This window comes from Amphiprion ocellaris, chromosome 4 (genome assembly GCF_022539595.1).
Source record: "Amphiprion ocellaris isolate individual 3 ecotype Okinawa chromosome 4, ASM2253959v1, whole genome shotgun sequence".
NCBI lineage: Eukaryota > Metazoa > Chordata > Actinopteri > Pomacentridae > Amphiprion > Amphiprion ocellaris.
The window spans coordinates 16,818,058-16,837,307 of NC_072769.1; the positions used below are offsets into that span (position 1 = coordinate 16,818,058).

General features: G+C 42.6%; 1 protein-coding gene across 3 annotated transcripts in view; it reads right to left on the reverse strand.

The window, feature by feature from the left end:
- doc2d (double C2-like domains, delta) overlaps positions 1–19,250 on the reverse strand; it is a 39,964-nt gene that overhangs the window by 18,359 nt on the left and 2,355 nt on the right. For all 3 annotated transcript variants that reach the window (XM_035957299.2, XM_023290350.3, XM_055009622.1), the window contains 7 exons: positions 18,824–19,235; positions 18,284–18,363; positions 17,640–17,714; positions 12,908–13,017; positions 5,046–5,172; positions 4,781–4,837; positions 3,938–4,062 (listed from right to left, as the gene is read on the reverse strand). In XM_035957299.2, the coding sequence (XP_035813192.2) occupies positions 3,938–4,062; positions 4,781–4,837; positions 5,046–5,172; positions 12,908–13,017; positions 17,640–17,714; positions 18,284–18,363; positions 18,824–19,235 (986 nt within the window). The remainder of the gene's footprint in view (positions 1–3,937; positions 4,063–4,780; positions 4,838–5,045; positions 5,173–12,907; positions 13,018–17,639; positions 17,715–18,283; positions 18,364–18,823; positions 19,236–19,250) is intronic.

The following is a 19,250-nucleotide window of genomic DNA, read 5'->3' on the forward strand; positions in this document are numbered from 1 at the left end:
CAAAATGTCTCATCCCACTTGATTTAAGATACATTCACTCAACAAGTGACATTTCAGCAAGATGGAGGAGCTTGTTTTAACACAAAGCATCTTAAATATCTGGTTAAGTCAAACAATCTTGAAATTATCTTGTTTTGAGTTGTATTTTACAAGAAAACTCAAAATAAGTTTAATACATCTCAAATTAGGAGGTTACATAATAGCAAAAATCTATTTTTGAGTGAAAAAATGTTATTTTTTTTCTCATGTCTGGCTTATTTTAGGACACCTAAGCGTGACAATCCTGGTAAAATAGAGCTTAAAATAAGTTTTCCCAGTTAATTTTAAGATCTCTATATTCTAAATATCATATCTTATTTCAAGTAATCTTACCAAGCCTTTTTTCATTTGCTCTATTGGCAGATTTTTCACTTATTTCAAGGTAAAGTTCCTTGAAATAAGTTTTTTTTTCTTGTTTTGAGAGGGGCATTTTTTTCCAATGTGTTCAAAAATCTAAGAATTATCAAAATATTACCTGATTGATTACTGAAGCTGACTCCTATTCTGAGCTTAATCAACAGAAATAAAAATAAAAAATAAATGCTTTAGAGTACTTCAAAGTTCTTTTAGATGCAATTTCAGCAACCTGGTGCTCCTTCTACCTTAAAACCTCCCACTGCTGGAGGTGGCGTTGGTTTGCAGGATTGGTTGTCCTGTGTGGGAGCTCTTCCTCCCTGAACTGCTGGTATTTAAGTGCAGCAGGCTGATCAGAGATGACGCTGTGTGGGCTTTATCTGTCACCATCCATGCCTTACAGGCAGACTGGCTCAGCCATATGGTGTCAGACACTTTGTCTCTCCTGATTCTGTGTTTGAGAGTATGAAGAGACCTGCGTTGGCTGAGAAAAGCATTCATCTCACTGGGTACAGTACAGTACCAAAAGTACAGACTGCATCCACCTCCATTCTGCAACGTGATCAGCACCTTCCTTGAGATTGTCACAGAAGCATCTTGTTTCAAATCAGAAAGGAGTTGTTACTTCAAGGTCAGTCAGACTTATGTTCACTTTACATTCTTATCCATAATGCAGTAAAGCGTTGGAATGTGGCCTGTGCATGTGTGATTCAGGTGTGTGGGTGTCGTGCCACGCTGGTGCTACAGCAGGGCATCTGGCTACGCCCCCTTCAGGTCTGTCAAGCTGGTTAAAGGGCAAAGCAGGTGTGAAATAGAGCAAAGGTTGTGCACTGTAGCTGCAGGTTTACTGAGCAGAGTCTGAACCTTCTAACTTCGCCTGTAACCATACACAATAATTTTAGGATGTCCTTGAATAATTTGGTGTGTTCACATGGGACAAATGATGAGATTAGAAACACTTATGAAGTCAAAATGCACACTGACAGACTGATTAAGCTGTTTAAGTACAATATTATCACGGATAAAGAAATAGAAAGTGCTTTCTACATTGGAAATTGTAATATATTTTTGAAAAAGACATATATTTGTATTATTTATTATCATCATATGGCATTTGAAAGTTACCCGTATAACCACTGTTTTACATAATTTCCTGCTAGTGCAAAACATGAACGTATCAGTATACTATGATGCTGAATATATTGTACACTCTGTTTGCGTCAAGTTAGTCTAACTGAATATAGACTGTGAGTATAAGTCTGCAATTGGTCATGCAGTTCACATAATTTTCTAATCCCTTTCTGCTATATACACTACTGTTGGAAAGTTTGGGGTCACTTTAAATGTCCTTATTTTTGGAAGAAGAGCAGTTTTTTTCAATGAAGATTACATTAAATGAATCAGAAATACAGTCTAGACATTGTTAATGTGGTAAATGACTATTCTAGCTGGAAATTTTTAATGAAATATCTCCATAGGGGTACAGAGGAACATTTCCAGCAACCATCACTCCTTGTGTTAGCTAATGGTGTTGAAAGGCTAATTGATAATTAGAAAATTCTTGTGTAATTATGTTAGCACATGAATAAAAGTGTCTGGGTGACCCCAGACTTTTGAACCATAGTGTATATGTTTCTGTTTTCAAAATCCCCTCCACTAAGGGAAACAACAAAAGTTTCCAGCCTAGTAACCTACAATACTGAAAGTTTTAGGTTTTGTCAAAGGCTACTTTTTTGTTGATGAATTAGACATTATGGTGACAAAGTTGTCCTGCCTGCATGTACATGTTTCACCAAAACAATTCTACCTGTCACTTTAAACCCAGATGATTGTGATTGCCTTAAAGAAACACAAACAAAACAGAGTGTTTCATCACTATAGCAGAAGGAAGGGAGGTTCAGCCAGAAAATTTTACATAGTACTGCATTAGAAAATGGTCAGGACATGCAAGACTTGCATTGAGTGTAAAATTGGTATATAACATACATCCATCCATTCATTATCTCTACACCACTTAAGGCTGGAGTCTATCTCAGCTGATTTAGGGTGAATGCAGGGGACACCTGGACAGGTCACCAGTCTATCACAGGGCTACATATAGAGACAAACAATCACACTCACATTCACACCTACAGACAATTTAGAATCATCAGTTAACCTCCGAGTGTTTTTGGAGTGTGGGAGGAAGATGGAGAAAATCTATGGTGCACATGGAGAACATGCAAACTCCATGCAGAAAGATCCCAGGCTGGGATGCGAACCAGGGAATCCTTGAGCTGCAAGGTGACAGTGCTGAGCAACAACTTTTTCAATTACTTCTTGTGAACCCGGACACATTAGCAAAGTTTGCTACACAGTAGTTTTTTGCGAAGTTTGGTTGACATGCATATCAGTCAAACATGTGTGGTGTGACAACCTAACCGCAGAATGTACAAAACAGCTATGAAGGAGATAAACACAAGAAAAACACTCAGAGAGCACAGTACTCCGCCAAGGCTGTTCATCCTTCCATATGACATTGTCAGAAATGCAGCATATCTTTGTAGAAATACAGCATTTGTTTATTAGTTATTGATAATCAGAAATCACGGCAACATAGAATGTGGCCACTTAATATAGATGTACCCACAAACAAAATGATCTTGCACTGAGCACAGGCGCATGTTATGCATGTGTACGTTATGTATCATCACATACCTCTGCCGTTCCTTGGCAGAGTAATAGCAGAATATGAACCCATACAGAGTCTGTATGAGCAGGTAGTCATGAAGCCCGCAGCAAAAATCATCAACGTCTCTTTTTCCCTGAATATTATCCTCTGCTATCACTATAAAGATTCAAGGTGCTAAAGAGCAAATCAGACCGCTGGAGGCCATCGTTTGTTTCAGCCTCCAGCAAGCTGCAGAACTCCAATATGTACTCAGACACTTCAGCACTTAGTGATCCTGAGAGTTTCCCTTTTGTATAGTCGAATGTAGGCTCGTGTTTTTAGGATTTTTTTTTTTTTTTTGTCTTATGTAATGCGACAGACTGTGACATTGTGCCCAAAATTCCCCTTGGGAACCATAAGGTTTACTTTGCCTCACTTGATTTGAACTAAGTCTTTGTTAAATCCTGTTTGAGCTCATATTGATTTTGTCAGTTTCGATAGTACTTAAAGTGGAGTTAGTCAAGCTTTGAAGAGTGGGAACAGTGATACATTCCAAAATTAAAGTCACTGTGAAATCTGGTAAACAGCTAGTGGTTCAGATTCAGCATCTTGATCGCTTCAAATTTTTACCTGTATAATCCCTGAGTGTCCATTAGGGTTAATGATAAGATCCTTTGCTTATGGTTAAAAAGACTGTGAGAAACAATAACAAGACATAACTTCAGTGGATCTAACATCTTTATCTCCACTCCGCAACCTAAATTTGCACACTTGCAATATTAGCACTACTCGTATGATTATGAACATAAATATGAATGACTGTTGCACAAAAGCAGCACATGAGCATAATTTGTAGACTACCAGGTTTCTTCATCAATATCTGACGTGACTTACATTTTGACGAAGGGGTCAGAGTAGCCGTTGGAGTCCATGGCAGCCAGATGGGCGCAGCGTATGATCCCAACCAGCAGGCAGCCCTTCTCTGTGTTATAGCACAGTGACACCAGGATGCGACCACGCTGGGGACACAGAAAGCAACAGTGTCAGACACAGCACCTGCTTCCACCTTGACGCTTCCTTCCTCCAGCACAAATGCACAGTGGGGAATCCTAGAGCGGGCTCAGGAAACTTTCTCCTAACACTTATTTTTACTCAAAGCAACAAAAAAATGAAACAAAAATAAGATTAAATTTAATAAAAATGATGCTTGAATAAGATTAGCGGAGATTTGTTGCGATAGTTTTAACTGTTTAGTGAGTATGTGAAGGGTTTTAAATGAAAGCTTGTAATTAAAGGCCTTATCTGAGCTCGGAAAAATGACACTGCTCCTTTCTTCTTTTAATCTCCAGGTTAAACTATACACTGAGTCTAATCAGAGACCAAAAGCTATTAGCCTCTGTCTCTGAAACCATGAGGAGAAATGAGATAACCACCACAGGAGGAGAAACACATTGGACTGGCAGCACTGGTGTGATTTACAATCTGTTGCTTTACGGATGTCCATGAGTAGTTTCCTTGGTCTGTTAGGCGTTCATGCTTCAGACACTGATTAAAAAACATCTAATTAAACTTTCTTTTTCTACAGAGATGGAGGGAACAGATGACTGATTAGAACCGCTGGAGCGATAAGAGAATGTTTTCGATATAGGAGAGCAATACGAAATTACAGTGACGCATGTTTCGGTTTGAAAATTCTAATAATAGGATTGATGATGATAAAGCTGATGATAGCGTTACCTCCTCCTCTGCTACGACTGCTCCCTGTTCCACGGTTTGATTGTTGGTTTCTTTATTCTGAAATGAGAGAGAGAGAGAGAGAGAGAGAGAGATGGCGGTGATAGGCTACAGAGCCTCCAGGTGAATATCTATGACACAATATAATGCAGCACTGGAAATTGATGCCTGGTAGCCTCTGGGCAAACATGCACAACAAAAATAGGACACTTCTTGATATATATGTCCACAGAAACCCATTTGGCCTGTATGTAAGCAGTCCACATACCTGTGCAATTCTCTCCAGGCCCATATTGTAGCGTTTGTTCTCGCCCTCTTTCAGTTTTTTCAGAGCCACTCTCACCTCCCCGATGAATTCATTTCGTCCGAGTCTGTCCATGTCGCACACACACAGCCTGCAGACATGAACACACACACACACACACACACATAAAGAAAAGAGAAGCAGGTGGGTCAATAAAAAGTTGAAGATGAACCCTGCTACTGCTTTGCTCTGCTCATTACAGTGCAGCATGTGCCAAATGTATCCGACGTGCATCTGATCAGTCAATCAGCTCCTCCATCTGCAACTCAAGATGAGCTCAGCCTCATGAATGATGGGGAGTTGTGTGCGAATCGTATTTCTCTTTTTAGTTGCAGTCTAAATTTAACAAGAGACAACTGAATCAATATCATCTTCTGTATCGCCACAGTGCTGCTTGTGTAAAAAATGATTTCTTCCACGGAGCACGCTTATTCAAAGCGATGATGATGTTTGATGGAGGGTTTGAATTCCATCGGCTACAGCTGAGCCTTCACAGCCCATCACCCGCTGCAGGGCTCCCTCTGTGCTCAGATATTCCCACATGGACTGTCGCTACTTGTTGTTTTTTTCTTTCTTTCTTTCCTCGCTCTTTGCTCTCTCATTCTCAGCCTTCCTCCCTCTCTCTCTCTCTCTTCACACTCACCTTCCCTCTCTTCCTGTTCTTTTCCGGTCCCCTTGACGTTGGACGTTTGACATGCTGGTTCTAGCCTTTTAGTCATAACTGATGAGTATCTCCAGCAGAAACTTCAGAATAGCTGTGACTCATGACCACGGCTGTCAGATGATTTATATCCCTTTGCTCTGTCATACATGTAGGGTGTCTGCGCAAACTTTTTTTTTTTGCTTCTTCTGGGCATATTCTCCATCCGTTTCTTCACACCCTCTCCCACAATTTTCCGCCTTTAGAATTCCCATAAAAACCAAGCAGATGCTTGTGGAATCTGTTCAAGCTGTGGTGCCAAATTTAGTGTGGAGTCATTGAAAAATATCCATCTTATGAGTAACATTAGGGGGGATAAAATGAAGTGGGAGGAGAGGCAATAAAAACGCCTTTGATGACTACATGAATGACCTTGCTGTGGTATTTCATATATGTTTGTTAATAGACATATAGTAGAAAGTCAAGACAGACTGACTCATTCAAGAGTTTTTCATTATTTTGACTATTTTTCTATATTGTAGCAAAAAACTGAAGACAATCAAACTATTAAATAATACAAAATTGATTATGTAGTAAACAAAAAAGTGGAAACAAAGCAAAAATATGCTTTCATTTTCAACTTGAACAGTTTTCAAAGAGTTCCCACACGCGCTTGTTGGCTGCTTTTCCTTCACTCAGCAACCCCACTCATCCAAAACCACCTCTGTTGTGTTTATGTGATTGTGGACGGCAGGTAATCTGATGCAGCACTCCATCCCTCTTGGTCAAAAAGGCCCTTGCAGAGCTGGAAGCTGTGTTTTTGACTCATTGTTCGGTTGAAAGAACAAATCATATTCCGGCTAAATGTCTAACCAGATGGGACGGCATGTTGCTGCAGTATGTTGTGAAAGCTGAGCTGGTTATATGTTGCCTTGAATTCTGAATAAATCGCAACAGTGTCACTGGCAAAGCCCCCACACACCATCACAGATCCTCCTCCATGATTCACGATGGGAACCACACATGCAGACACCATCCGTTCATTAAAGAACTATAGATTTCCGTTCTAACGCTGTACATGTGGCTACAGTTGGTCTTCATGTGTTGCCTCTTAAGTCCAGTTTGTGATCTTTTTCATTATGCTAACTTCACTAATTAACCCCCTAAGGTATAAATACAGATTTTTGAATTGATTGAATTGAACTGAACATCCATTCCTCTCTTTTCTCTTATTGAGATCTTTTAGTAGTGTTTTTTGCAGCATTTTGACCATGAAGGAATGGTTCACAGTCTCATCTGAGCGGTTAATGTTGTACTCGGACTCTGGGATCTAATCTGACACACTGTTATTTTAAGGTATTGGACAAATTTAAATACTGACTCCATGATGGCACTAAATAAACTGAGGGTTATTACAGTTCAGACAGAGGGACACAATAATGGCAGCAGCAATTTTCATGGCAATCCATCTCATAGTTGTTGAGATGTTTCACACAGAAACATTAATCAGATCCTCACGGTGGATAAAAACTCAGGAGATCACGAAATCTGTGTGATTCATTGTCTGATCTGAAATTCATCCTCTGCAATGTCTGTACTAAATGCCACAGAAATCCATTTTTGAGATAATTCAGTCTAAAGCAGAGCAGTGGACGCAGTGACTGACAGCCACAATCTGTTATCTAAAACAACCCTAACCATAAATGCCATTATTGCATGACATTGAACACCTAATCAAAGCTTTTTGTCTTTCCCTGACTGCATCTCACCTGAGACATCCAACAGCCGACGTCAGCCTCGCTCTCTATCCAATAGCAAATCAAATCCTTGATTTGTTCCTATCTCCATACAGCCGGGCACAGTGCAAGTCTATTACAAAGCACGACAGAAGGACAGAGAGCTGGAAGGAAGAAATAGAGAGGAGATAGACTAAACCTGGCACTGAAATCATGTTTGTGCTCCTTTAACACACACACACACACACACTGACACAATAGATTTCTTGATACCTGCCTCTCATCACCACACCTCCACATGTTCCACCTCTCTGCTGTTTTTCAGCAGCCTGTTAATTGATTCAGTGATAAAAGTCACAAGGACTCTTAAAGATGAGCATCTCCCGGAGGCACGCATGCATTAACACACCTCGTTTTTTTGTGCATTAAAATGCACATAAAAGGGTCGTGTCATTAAAATCAGGGGATGGGTTGAGGTAACACATCTCTGTCACTGCTGTTTAAATCATTCGGAATTTGCCCAAAGGCACAGTCAGACTGCAGCGACTGATAGAGAAATTTGGACCTAATCTCACAATCACGTGGCTCCCTCTGTAATAAAGCAGTCCCAGCCTGTCTCATATTCAGACTTCAGACAGGAGACAGATAAATCTACAGTGCGGCTTCTCGTGTTCGGGCTATTTTTAGTGGCAGTTCACAAAATCAGCCCTGAAATAACTTTTACTCGAGATCAAAACTAGCTCGGATTTCTTTCATATGCATTGAAGCAATTCTAATTGTAAGACTCTGTAACTGAATAAATAATTTTTGATGGAGATTTTTTGCAGCATAATCCAGTTCAGTGGACTTTTCACTCAAGACTAGAGCACCTCTGGCTGCCGTGCTGCACCAATTAAAGGATTAGCCGGTATGAGGCCATGCGTGAAGTCTGGGTTGAGGACATTAGTTATTAGTTTACTCAGCTGGTTCATTCTTAATAACGGAAAGGACCTCCAGTGGCCCTTACAAAAATCGCTGCCCACTGAGGCAAAGAGTCACTGAATACAGATAAAATAAAAAAATGCTGTACTGTTGTAACTTTGAATGATTTTTCTTCTACAAGCCATTTCATAACTGTCTTCTATTTAGTTGTCCCATTTTGTATTTTGCCTCAACGTAATGGCTTTATGTAATCATTCTTAGTGCAAATGAGTGAATGAAAGCAGAAATAAATGAATAAATGCACAAACCCGCTCGTCTCCCACCTCTTTACACACCGCAGAACTATTTTTTCAGCATTTGTCCTCTAGTACAAAGAGCAGTGCAGTCAAACAGGCTCGACAACAAAGAAATTTTTAATGACCGGAAAGTTTTTGGCTTCACTCCCGTTTTAATCACTGTCAGATGGCAGTTGAAAAACCAAACAACAAAAAATTGCCTGAAGATGTAATCCTCAAAATTTGCATGAAGTCAAACTATTTTTGACAGCCTTCTATTAATAGTCAACATTTTTCTGCAATTTTTTAGCCATTAAATGCATTTACATCCAGTTATTCCCTCTTCATACAGTAACCGCTAGCGATGCAGCTTAATACCTGCACTGAATTTAAATGGACTAAGCAAGAGGGATTCACAGCAAATTCTGCATTTATGTAATCCATTTCCTGCTGCCATTGCTTTAAATTAAAGACGTCCATCTTGTTGTGGAGCAGCCATTGGAACCATAGGTCAGATAATTGTAATGATTTGCCATTGGTCATTTTTTTTTTACAATCAAGCATTTTTTCATCAATGGTGCATGTAGATAGTGTCTTACTGTGCTCATAGTTCGCTGTGACTTCTCCTAGAGTGACATTTATCAGACCCTTACTGTCCAAAAGTATCCATCTGCAGTATGCAAGACTACAAGACACGCCTATACTACAAGTGACGCCACCACAAGACGTGCTCTCTTGATAGTAACATCACACTACAAGTCACATCCAATACAAGATTCAGTGTGTGCCCGTTGGTTAGAGTTAAAGTTAGGTTCACACAACTTCCATGCTTCCTGCTACACGTTCTGTCTTGCAGTCTGAAGACAGACCCTTCTAAATTAGTTAGCACAGTCATCCCTAATCACAGTCACTTTTTCATGGTTATTGCACAGACTGCACACTGCAAGCACTGGCTGGCATCTGCAGCCCCTCAGACAAAGTGATTCTGTTTCCAGACAAACTAAGACTAGACTCTTTGAGCCTCCATCAGCTTCAGGAATTTGTGACACCTTTTTCCTTTTCTCCTACTGTGACCACACTGCTCAGAACCAACATTTTGTAGGAGTGTGAGTGGATATCTTTCCAAGCTGGAAGATCGACAAGGAAAACTCGGCTATTTGTACCTTCATTGGAGCAGGGTTAAAGCAGATCAGGTACCTACACTACCGCTCAAAAGTTTGGGCTCACCCAGACAGTTTCATGTTTTCCATGAAAACTCACACTTTTATTCATGTGCTAACATAACTGCAGAAGGGTTTTCTAATCATCAATTAGCCTTTCAACACCATTAGCTAACACAATGTAGCATTAGAACACAGGAGTGATGGTTGCTGGAAATGTTCCTCTGTACCTCTATGGAGATATTCCATTAAAAATCAGCCGTTTCCAGCTAGAAGAGTCATTTACCACATTAACAATGTCTAGACTGTATTTCTGATTAATTTAATGTGATCTTCATTGAAAAAAATGCCTTTCTTTCAGAAATAAGGACATTTCTAAGTGACCCCAAACTTTTGAACATTAGTGTATGTGAGATTCCTTCATCAGTTTGAATTTCTCCTAGAACCACCAATTGGGCCTGTTTTGACTATTCTGCCATCACATAAATGGTCTGAATATCTTTGTCAGAGTCATGCTTTAGCTGTACTTTTGATAATCTGATACTTGTTACTCTCTTGGTCATGACTTGGTGTCAGTTTAGGTGGTCTTAGCTACAACACTGCAGACAACAGCATCATCGTAAAGACAAACTGGAAGAAACTAGAATATTGCCATCACTTGCATCCCATAATAAAAAAAGAGCAGCTAACATTGTCACAAAATGTTTGGTCTCTAAGATAAAAACACTAGAAAACAGTGCTGCTTGACATCAGATCCATGGTGAAGACAAATACTTTGTAGAATAATGTTGTAAATCTGGCAGAATACTTGTTCAAGGACTATTTTCACAGTAACCACAGGCATCACCTAATTACCCAGGACTGAGAAATAAAGAACTGTAATTTTAAAATGTGCTTAAAACAGCATCAAATGACAAGACTGAACAGGTAACTCCTGGTGATGAGCAAACAGGTAATCATCACCCAAACACGCAGCTTCACTTGGCTTTGTGAAACTCTATAGCAAGTTACAGTTCACTGCAACTTCATTGTTGTGCTTCACTCTTAATGACTCCGTTTTTTTTGGCAGCAGCAGGCAGCTGTTTTCAGAGAAAGAGATTTAATAATCCTCTCTACACTATCTGCTCAGCACCATACCACAGACAGAGCAGCGAGCTGGTGAACAGCCAGAGTCAGACATTTTTCTCTAAACTTGTTAGAAGCCAAAAACAGAGCTGAAAGAAAATGGATACTGGAACAATGACTCCAAATAAATAATCACATCAACTGCTGAATGTCTAAATGCACCTGAGCTTTAAAGGTGATGATGTATGTTTCTAGTGGTTGTCAGGGGCAGGCTGAATTAAACACCGCTTTGACACAATCCTTGTTCTCACATGAAAACCAATTCTTTTAAAGTGGAACATATTGAGCCTGGCTGCAGTGTGGCCCAGTTTAACAATAAACTTTGCACTGTCCGGGCCTTCAGGCAGGTCTACAGAGAGGCTGAGTCTGGGCTGAGTCCTCCCGCTCAGCAGTGCACAGAAACAGGGATCAAAGAGTACAGCTTCCCCTCCTCTGCGCCCTGCTGGGACCAGCAGATGAGAATGCAGCAGGGCACAACCCAGCGAGTAAACATCACACGGGGATCCCTCTCCATTTCTGCTGTTCTCTCACTGCTCGCCACTTTCTGAGGAGCGATGAGAACAAAGTCTGTTTATTGGTGGAGGGATTGTGCTGGTGCCTGAACACATCCAGAGGGAGTTTGAGCAGATTTTCTCCCTCCCTCTCTCTCTCTTTATGACTGTCACTTGCTCTCCACATTCTCCTTGCTTGTCAGACGCCGTCTCATTCACTCCGGCTCGTTTCACAGTCTCAATATTTCTAACTGTCCTCATTCTTTCGTTTTTTGGCTCCCCTTTGAGTAAACTCCTCCCCATCACTCTGCCTTTTTTTTTTCTCCGCTAAGTGAATTTCCTCATTCATCATTTTACCCATCTTACTATTCTCTCGTCGCCAATCCCTCTTTCTCTCTCTTCTTCAATTGACCCTTGGATTCCCTCCATCTCTCCGTTCTGTCATCCTTCTCAATCTTGGCCTCCCTAGTATCCTCTTCCACACCCCCCTTATCTGTCACTCGACATCATTCACGCTTTCCTTCCTGCTCTCTTTGTTGGTCTTGGCAGCCACCTCTCTCTCCCTCTCTTCATCTCACTGGTCACACTCCACCTCCTCCTCTTACTCAGTTTGGCTAGCCAGAGCCCCCATGCTGGTTTGTGACTGTGGGCTATGTCCTTGAACAGAGGTCAGGTGGGTTTCCTCTAGTTTGAGGGGTCTCTTCTCCAGCGGATGTTGTGCACGTGAGTTTGGGGAGGGAGAGAAAGTGTTATTTCCAGACGTGTGTGTTTGTAAGACCTCAAGGACGTGTGCTGTTTGTGTGTGTGTTGTGTGTGTATTGTGTCCACATGCAGAGGAGGGGCCATGCATGTTCTTTCCTGCCAGTGATTGCCCTTGACGTACACACAAGAGGATAAGCGCACACCTGACGGTCTGCATTTGTGTGTGCCACGTAGATGAGACACTTGCGTACGTGCGCGCACATGCTTCCGTGTGCGTTGCGCGCGTCGCATTTCCTCAGGATAAACAATGCCATCCAACCCTATTATGAACCCAGCGAGTAAGCTGACACTGACTGCACGCTCCGCACACGTTCACAAACAAAACACACGCAAAACTCTATCTCTGAATCAACTCACACACGCAGGATGACACGAGTGCGTCAGAGTTTTTGGGCCAAGATGGCTACGTTTGACCTCAATCACTCCACATGGAGAGCGCTGTGGGAAGGAGGGGGGGCGGAGACTCGCGGCACAGCCAACACCTGAGCAGTTACTGCAGCAACGGCAAATGGAACAGTTGGCTGGTGTCAACGGGCTGAAATAATGAATTATATACCTGGAAAAGCCCACTGGGAAGCATAGACTCTTCGCTGGCAGTCCACTGGAGGACTGAAAGTATAGATCTTCATCCTCAGCATAATAAACCAGTCATCTGGCTGTCTGGGGAATCGTGCTAATGGCTGGCTGGAGTGAAATTTCAGAGCTGAGAATCCTACCTGAGGGTTTTGGTGGTCATGTCGGCTGCTGTGATGCCGTGATACACGAGCGTCTCATTCCACACTGGGTTCAGCGTATTCTTGAGGGTTTTTGTGCGTAGCTTGTTTGCCTGCAAAAAGGGGAAGGAGAGGAAATATGAGAAGAAAGTCATGGATCTAAAGAATAAAAGAAGAACGAGGAATGTTTCAAGGGCGAGGGAGCAAATTCCTCAGATCAGAATGAGAGAAAGAGAATAAAAGATCATGAAAATGTAGCAGAAGGAGTGACAATGGATCAAGAAAAAGGACGGAGAGAGGAAGAGCGAGGAAACATCATTTATCTCTGTCCCTCAGGAAATCGCAGACATCTGCTGCCTACTTTGTAGAAGGGAGTGAGAGGACGCGAGGCTTCCCTCTCGCCTCACCTGTTCATCTGTCTCCTCCCCAACATGATAAGACAGTGCATTAGCAGCAGCCAGGCCTCCAAAACAAGCTCTGTGTCTCAAACACCAACACAACACAGCAGCCAATTAAACCACGCAACACAATCAACATGAAAAATTCAGGCTGTTCAGGAGAGGAAATGCCCACGAGCCCCTAATAGCTCCACTATCCATAAATAAAGTTTGCAGCCACTTGCTGCCTCATTTCCCACATTTGCCTTCAGGACGTGTTCATCTTGTTTAAGTTTTTATTTTGGATTGTATTCTTTTTAATGTTTATAAACCCTTGTGGAAATTGGAACTGGATCCAAGAAAAATGAATTTTTACCAACTCCCAAGATACAATTTCTTCACACAAATCCAAACCTCTGGCTCAGAAGCAGAAACTCTATAAACATTTTAGTATTAAAATTCTGCGTTAATAAGACATTGTAGAGCTGCAAGCAGAGCTAATTGGCTCTTCTGAGCTGCAGGGGAGGATATTAGTGGTGAAAAGTATTTACATAAGGACTCTAAGTAGAATTTTGAGAGTTTTGCTATTTTCTTCAGGTCAAGCATTTCACTTATATAACTTCTAGTTATTGTTGTCATATTTTCATTTGATACAGTGCCTTAAAGGATAAGTATGATAATGTTGTCTATTTTTATTTATTCTCCAAAAATATCCTGAAAGGCTCAAATCAACAATAAACTGATCCATGAGGAAGTATTATCTTGGCAGCCAAAGCTGGACATATAGTGGCTTATGTGCATATGGCTCCATTGTTGTCCAAAAACATATCAAAGGAACCCTCTGGCAGTTTAATTCTGCATTTCTATAAAAATGAGCCACATTGTTGCATTGGGTGATATGAGCCTTTTTATTGTGAACACAAGCCCTGTTTGTGTTTGTGTCCCATGTTGAACATGCTGCTGTAAATATTCACCAGAGTGCCAAATGTGTATGAATCCACCTCTTAAAATAGTCTTCAACAAATACAGTATTTACTCCCATTTCCTAACATTTGCTAGAAAACTGCCAGCTGTTTTAACAAATTATTCAGCACGATGCATTTTTGATGGAGTGTAGAGATGACTGAAGAGCTAACTCTGGGTTTATTTTAGTGGTTGTTATTGAATATGTGGACAAAACACGGAATTTCTAAAACTACTAAACAGAGGGACGAGGTGGGTACAAATAGTGTAACCTTCACTTCTTACAACTGGTGTATAAATGTAAATGAACCAATAACTACAAAAGCATTCAGAGAATGCAGTACTCCACCAAGGCTGCTCATTCCCTCATATGGCATTGTCTGAAATGCAGCATTTGTTTATTAATTATTGATGACCAGAAATCATGGCACTATAGAATGTGGCCATATAATATAAATGTACGCACAAACAAAATGACCTTGTGCTGAGCACAGGCGTGTGTTATGCATGTGTACGTTATGTACGGATACCGAATCGCGTGACCTAAATATGTAGCGGGTGGCAGGACTTGATTTGACTCAGAAACATCCCCACAATTTAGTCAATTGTTCCTTGTATGATTTCCAATGGATAAGTCCCGATAAGTCCACAGTGGTGGATTTGTAGTAGGATCACCATCATGTGATCGTCAGCAGGCAGCTGATGTAGTGTTCACTTGTAGCCATAGTTACAGTGACGCTGTGCCACTATGTCGCAATGATACAGAAATCTTTAACAAATTTGTGGATCCAGACTAGAAGCCAGATCACTGCCAAAATCTAATCACTTGGTCCTTATGTCATTTCTGACCTCCCCTCAAAATTTCATCCAAATCTATTCATCTGTTTTTGAGTAATACTGCACACAGACAGACAGACAGACAGACAGACAGACAGACAGACAGACAGACAAACCAACGCCGATCACCACATAACTCTGCTGCGTTTCTTGGTGGAGTAATAAACAGTTAAAACTGTGACAGGTGCTGCTCTGTCTGCAAGGAATTGTATTTTTTATCGCAAATAACACGTCTTTTACTTGTGTTGCTAAATTAATTTTGGGAAAGGAACTTCTTCCACTGTGGGCTTTTACAGAATTGTATTCTATGTGGGGTTGGAATGTCCAGCCACTAGTGAAAGTCTTTACACTCCTCTTTTAATGTACTCCTGCTCATGTCTGAAGCATCAAAGTCAAACACCTCAGCCTTCTTTCTTTTCCTTTCTACCATTGTCAGCCTCTTGCTACAGCACCTCAGGGCCCGATGCCAAACCCTCCCTGCCATCTTTCCTCTCTCTTGGTCTGTTTTTGTCCCCACATCCTATTATTCAGCTTGTGCTGCCTTTCCTCTTTTCCCCTCACTGTCCCCCCTTTTTTTATTCTTCCTTTTCACCCTGGAAACTCCTCTCTCTGGCTTATCTACAACAGTCAGCCCTCCGGAGCTCGATCTATCAAGGGGAACAAGTGTTTTCGATTCATGTCATTTGTGTGATTCGCTAATGTGCGGGAGGAGCCGTGCACAGGCAGCAGTGTTGCACCGTGCCAGCCCAAGTCAACAGAACTATTTCCCAAATAGACTTCGCTCCTTGATTTTGACTGAACTGGGGGTGGATATCACACTGAACTCTCCATCTACAAGCGTATCGAAACATTTCCCTCTCTTTGCTTCCTTTTTCCTTTTATACCAGGACTATTGCATCTGTTTCTAAATATTTTATCTCTATCTCGCCATCCGTCCATCACACTCTGCCTGCATGGATCCTTTTACTTACTTCACAGTCCCCAGAGCTGCGAGTGAACAGCGTGGCAGTGAGTGAATTTTCCACGCGCCTCGGTTTCGAAACGGGCAGATGAAAACACCAATGGCCATCGACGAGGCACTAAGAACTATACCGTGTCGCTGCCTGTTTATGTGTGAGAAAGAGAGAGGCGGTGATGGAGAAGGAAAAAGGAGGGAGGGATGGCAGGAGCTTCTCTGTGCGGCTGTGACTAAATCCTTCACGTGTCTGCATACACACAAGGTCATGAGCTGCTCGGGTTGCAGTGCGTGTTTGACATCGCAGAGTGAGCCACGCTCGACTGTATCCCGGTTGAAAGAGTGTGTGCTGGTGGATGTTGGAAGGAAAATGTGCGGGGCAGAGGACACGTGGGCCTCCGTCCTCAGCATTTTGAGAAAAAAAAAGAAAACATTCTTGAAAACCTTTTCCGGATTAGTCACCGCAAAGCTCAAACGTCTGAGCGAGGAGACGTGCGAGTCTGTCAACCTCATTTCCTCACCTTCTTACTTTCCGAGTGACGTGGCCCCCGTCTGGTGGGTATTTAGCAAACAGTGCTTCATGGGTGCTTACCTACTCATCGATGCTTTCCTCCACCACCACCTCCCAACCCAACACCACCACCTATACCGCCCCCCCACCATCAACACTTGCCTGTTGACGTGAGCCGTGTAACAATCCTCCCTGTTTCCATGACAACCACCTGCTGCTGTCCTCCCCTCATCTGTCTCCCTCACCCTCCCTTTTGCTCTGCTCACCCCCCCCTCCTTTCCTCCCTCTCAGTTGTCTCCCTTCCCTCTCTGCACACTGTTGGTATTTCAAGGTCAAAGAGGGTCACAGGCGGATGGCGAGATAGAGACGGCGATAAGGGCTGAAAGTGGGGAAAGGAGAGTGATGTCAACGGGAGAGAAGACAAATAGAATACAGGTGGAGGATATCTTTTTTTTTTTAAATCCCCCAGACGTTGTTATTGTTAGCACCTCAGACCTCAGACGTTTGGCCTTGGCCAACCTATCTCGACCGGGTGTCTTCCCCTGCACTTGTTGTTACCTCATTTCGTGCCAACCTTGAGCCAAAATGGCTGACAACAGGTTGCATTCTGTAGCAGCTGGGGGTTGCTGTGGCAGCAAGCCTTATCTTTCCTGCTGCTTGAGCTGAAAACAAGACAAGAGCGGCGCAGCGGACCAGAACATGTTTGTGCTTGATAAAGCGGAGCACCAGACGAGCCACATTAAGCGGTAACCAACTGAAATGCTTCCCGCTCAACGGCTTGAAACGTCACAGTGAATTAGCCCTCCGCCATGTTACACGTTTCTTGCGCTTTTTGACCTTTCATGGTGTCTGATAATTAAGAGTCAACAGGAGAGATTCTTATTTACAAAAAGTAAATAATTGAATTTTTCTGTTTGCTTCCTCCCATAAATAATGTGTCCCCTTTTGTTCAGTCTGTTGAATAAATTTTCTTCTCTTACCGCGAGTCACTGAATGATTTACAACTTTAGTGAGCGAGTGTCAGCGTCTGGGACAGCCCAGTGTGGCAGCATGTTACATTAATTGCCATGGAGGTAAGGCTGGAGCAGTGACCTTGCTAGCCCCGGGGAGGAGATGAAGCTTGACGTATGGATCGGCCAGTCCATTGGAGTCCATGGCTTTCAGTCCCTGTGGACACACACAGACACAGACACAGACACAGACACACACACACACACACACACACACACACACACACACACACACACACACACTTACTGTAGTGTCAAAGGTGATGTCACTATATTCTAAAACGTCTCACACAGTTGACGGGGTCAGAAAAGACAGCGAGCATGACGGACCTCTTCTACTGTAGTTACATCTCAATAGCACCTCTGGGTGTTTCTTTCTATGCCAGTGTTTTCTACTCTCCTCTACTCCGATGTGTTGTCCTCAAGGGAACTGTTCTGTGAGATTTACATAATTAACATCATGTGACAGTGCACAATATGTAATGCAAGGCTGCTGTCCTTGTACAATGGCCATGACAAATGTGTCTACGAAAGCAACCAAATGTCATTTTGTAGTTCCGTGATTTTGAGTTGAGGAGGACGTGAGGCGAACGTGTTTCTCTACAAAGGCGTTGAGATGTCTTGTGCAAACTTAAGAATTGTTCTTTGTTGGCCTTCAAGGTGAATTATGCAACCACACACGCAGACAGTCAGTTTATACAAAGAAGATATTAAAACCGTGTGTACCTTTGCCTTGTGAATAGTACAATGAAGACAGTTGTTCTCTTGATCAAAGAGCAGGCTGAACTCCAGCGTTCCCAGGTAGGCTTTAAAAAGCAACACAAACCACGCCAATTACTGACAGACACATTGAGTGAAATACACACTCTTTCTCAAAAGCTCTGAGTCATATTTATAGCAGATGGTCTCTTAAAAACATGACGCCGCCTCATATGAATTGATCTGTCGTGTTTGATTACTGTTTTGGAATGAGCAGAAACTAGAGTCCCACTATTGCGGCGTTGTGTAATAAATCATCAGCGCCGCTGTGTCACATAAAGTGGGAGTGACAAATACTTTTGGAAAAACGCTCTGACTCCACAATTACTCTGTGAGCATATGTTGTGCTGTTGAGAGAAAAAAAATGCAGAAACTGAGCAAAGCAATGCTTCTCTCCAAAGTTTCAGAGTTGGCGGCGTTGTTTTTATGCTGTCATGCTCAGTAATTTTCACATTAGTGGCCACACAACTTTCCCACCATGAAACTTTGTTCTCCCTTCCAACTCACTGTCATCATCATCAGAGTCGACGACCTCCTCCCTGTCTCCGTCATTTTCCCCTCTCCTCTCCCCATCCTTGTATCCTCCGCCCGTCTCCCCGTTGAAAGTCTCCTCTTTCAGGATCTTCTTCTCCCTGGGAGGTGGCGGCGTGCAGGGGTAGTCGTGGAAACGTGGGAAGAAGTCTGAGATCTGTGGGATGGGGAGGATGGGCCCTGGGCACACGTTAATGGCAAAGTGCTCCTGCATAGAGATCTTGACCGGTGAGGGTGGGGGCGGACCGGTGGAGTGGGGCGTCGCCGAGGGGGAGGAGGCGGATGAGGAAGGGGTGGAGGAGGAGGAGGAGGAAGGGGGGATGGCCAGGTGGGAGGTGGAGGGAGGCGGTGGGGGCTTGGAGACACTCATGTGGACGGTGAAACGGGACTGTGGAGTGATGAT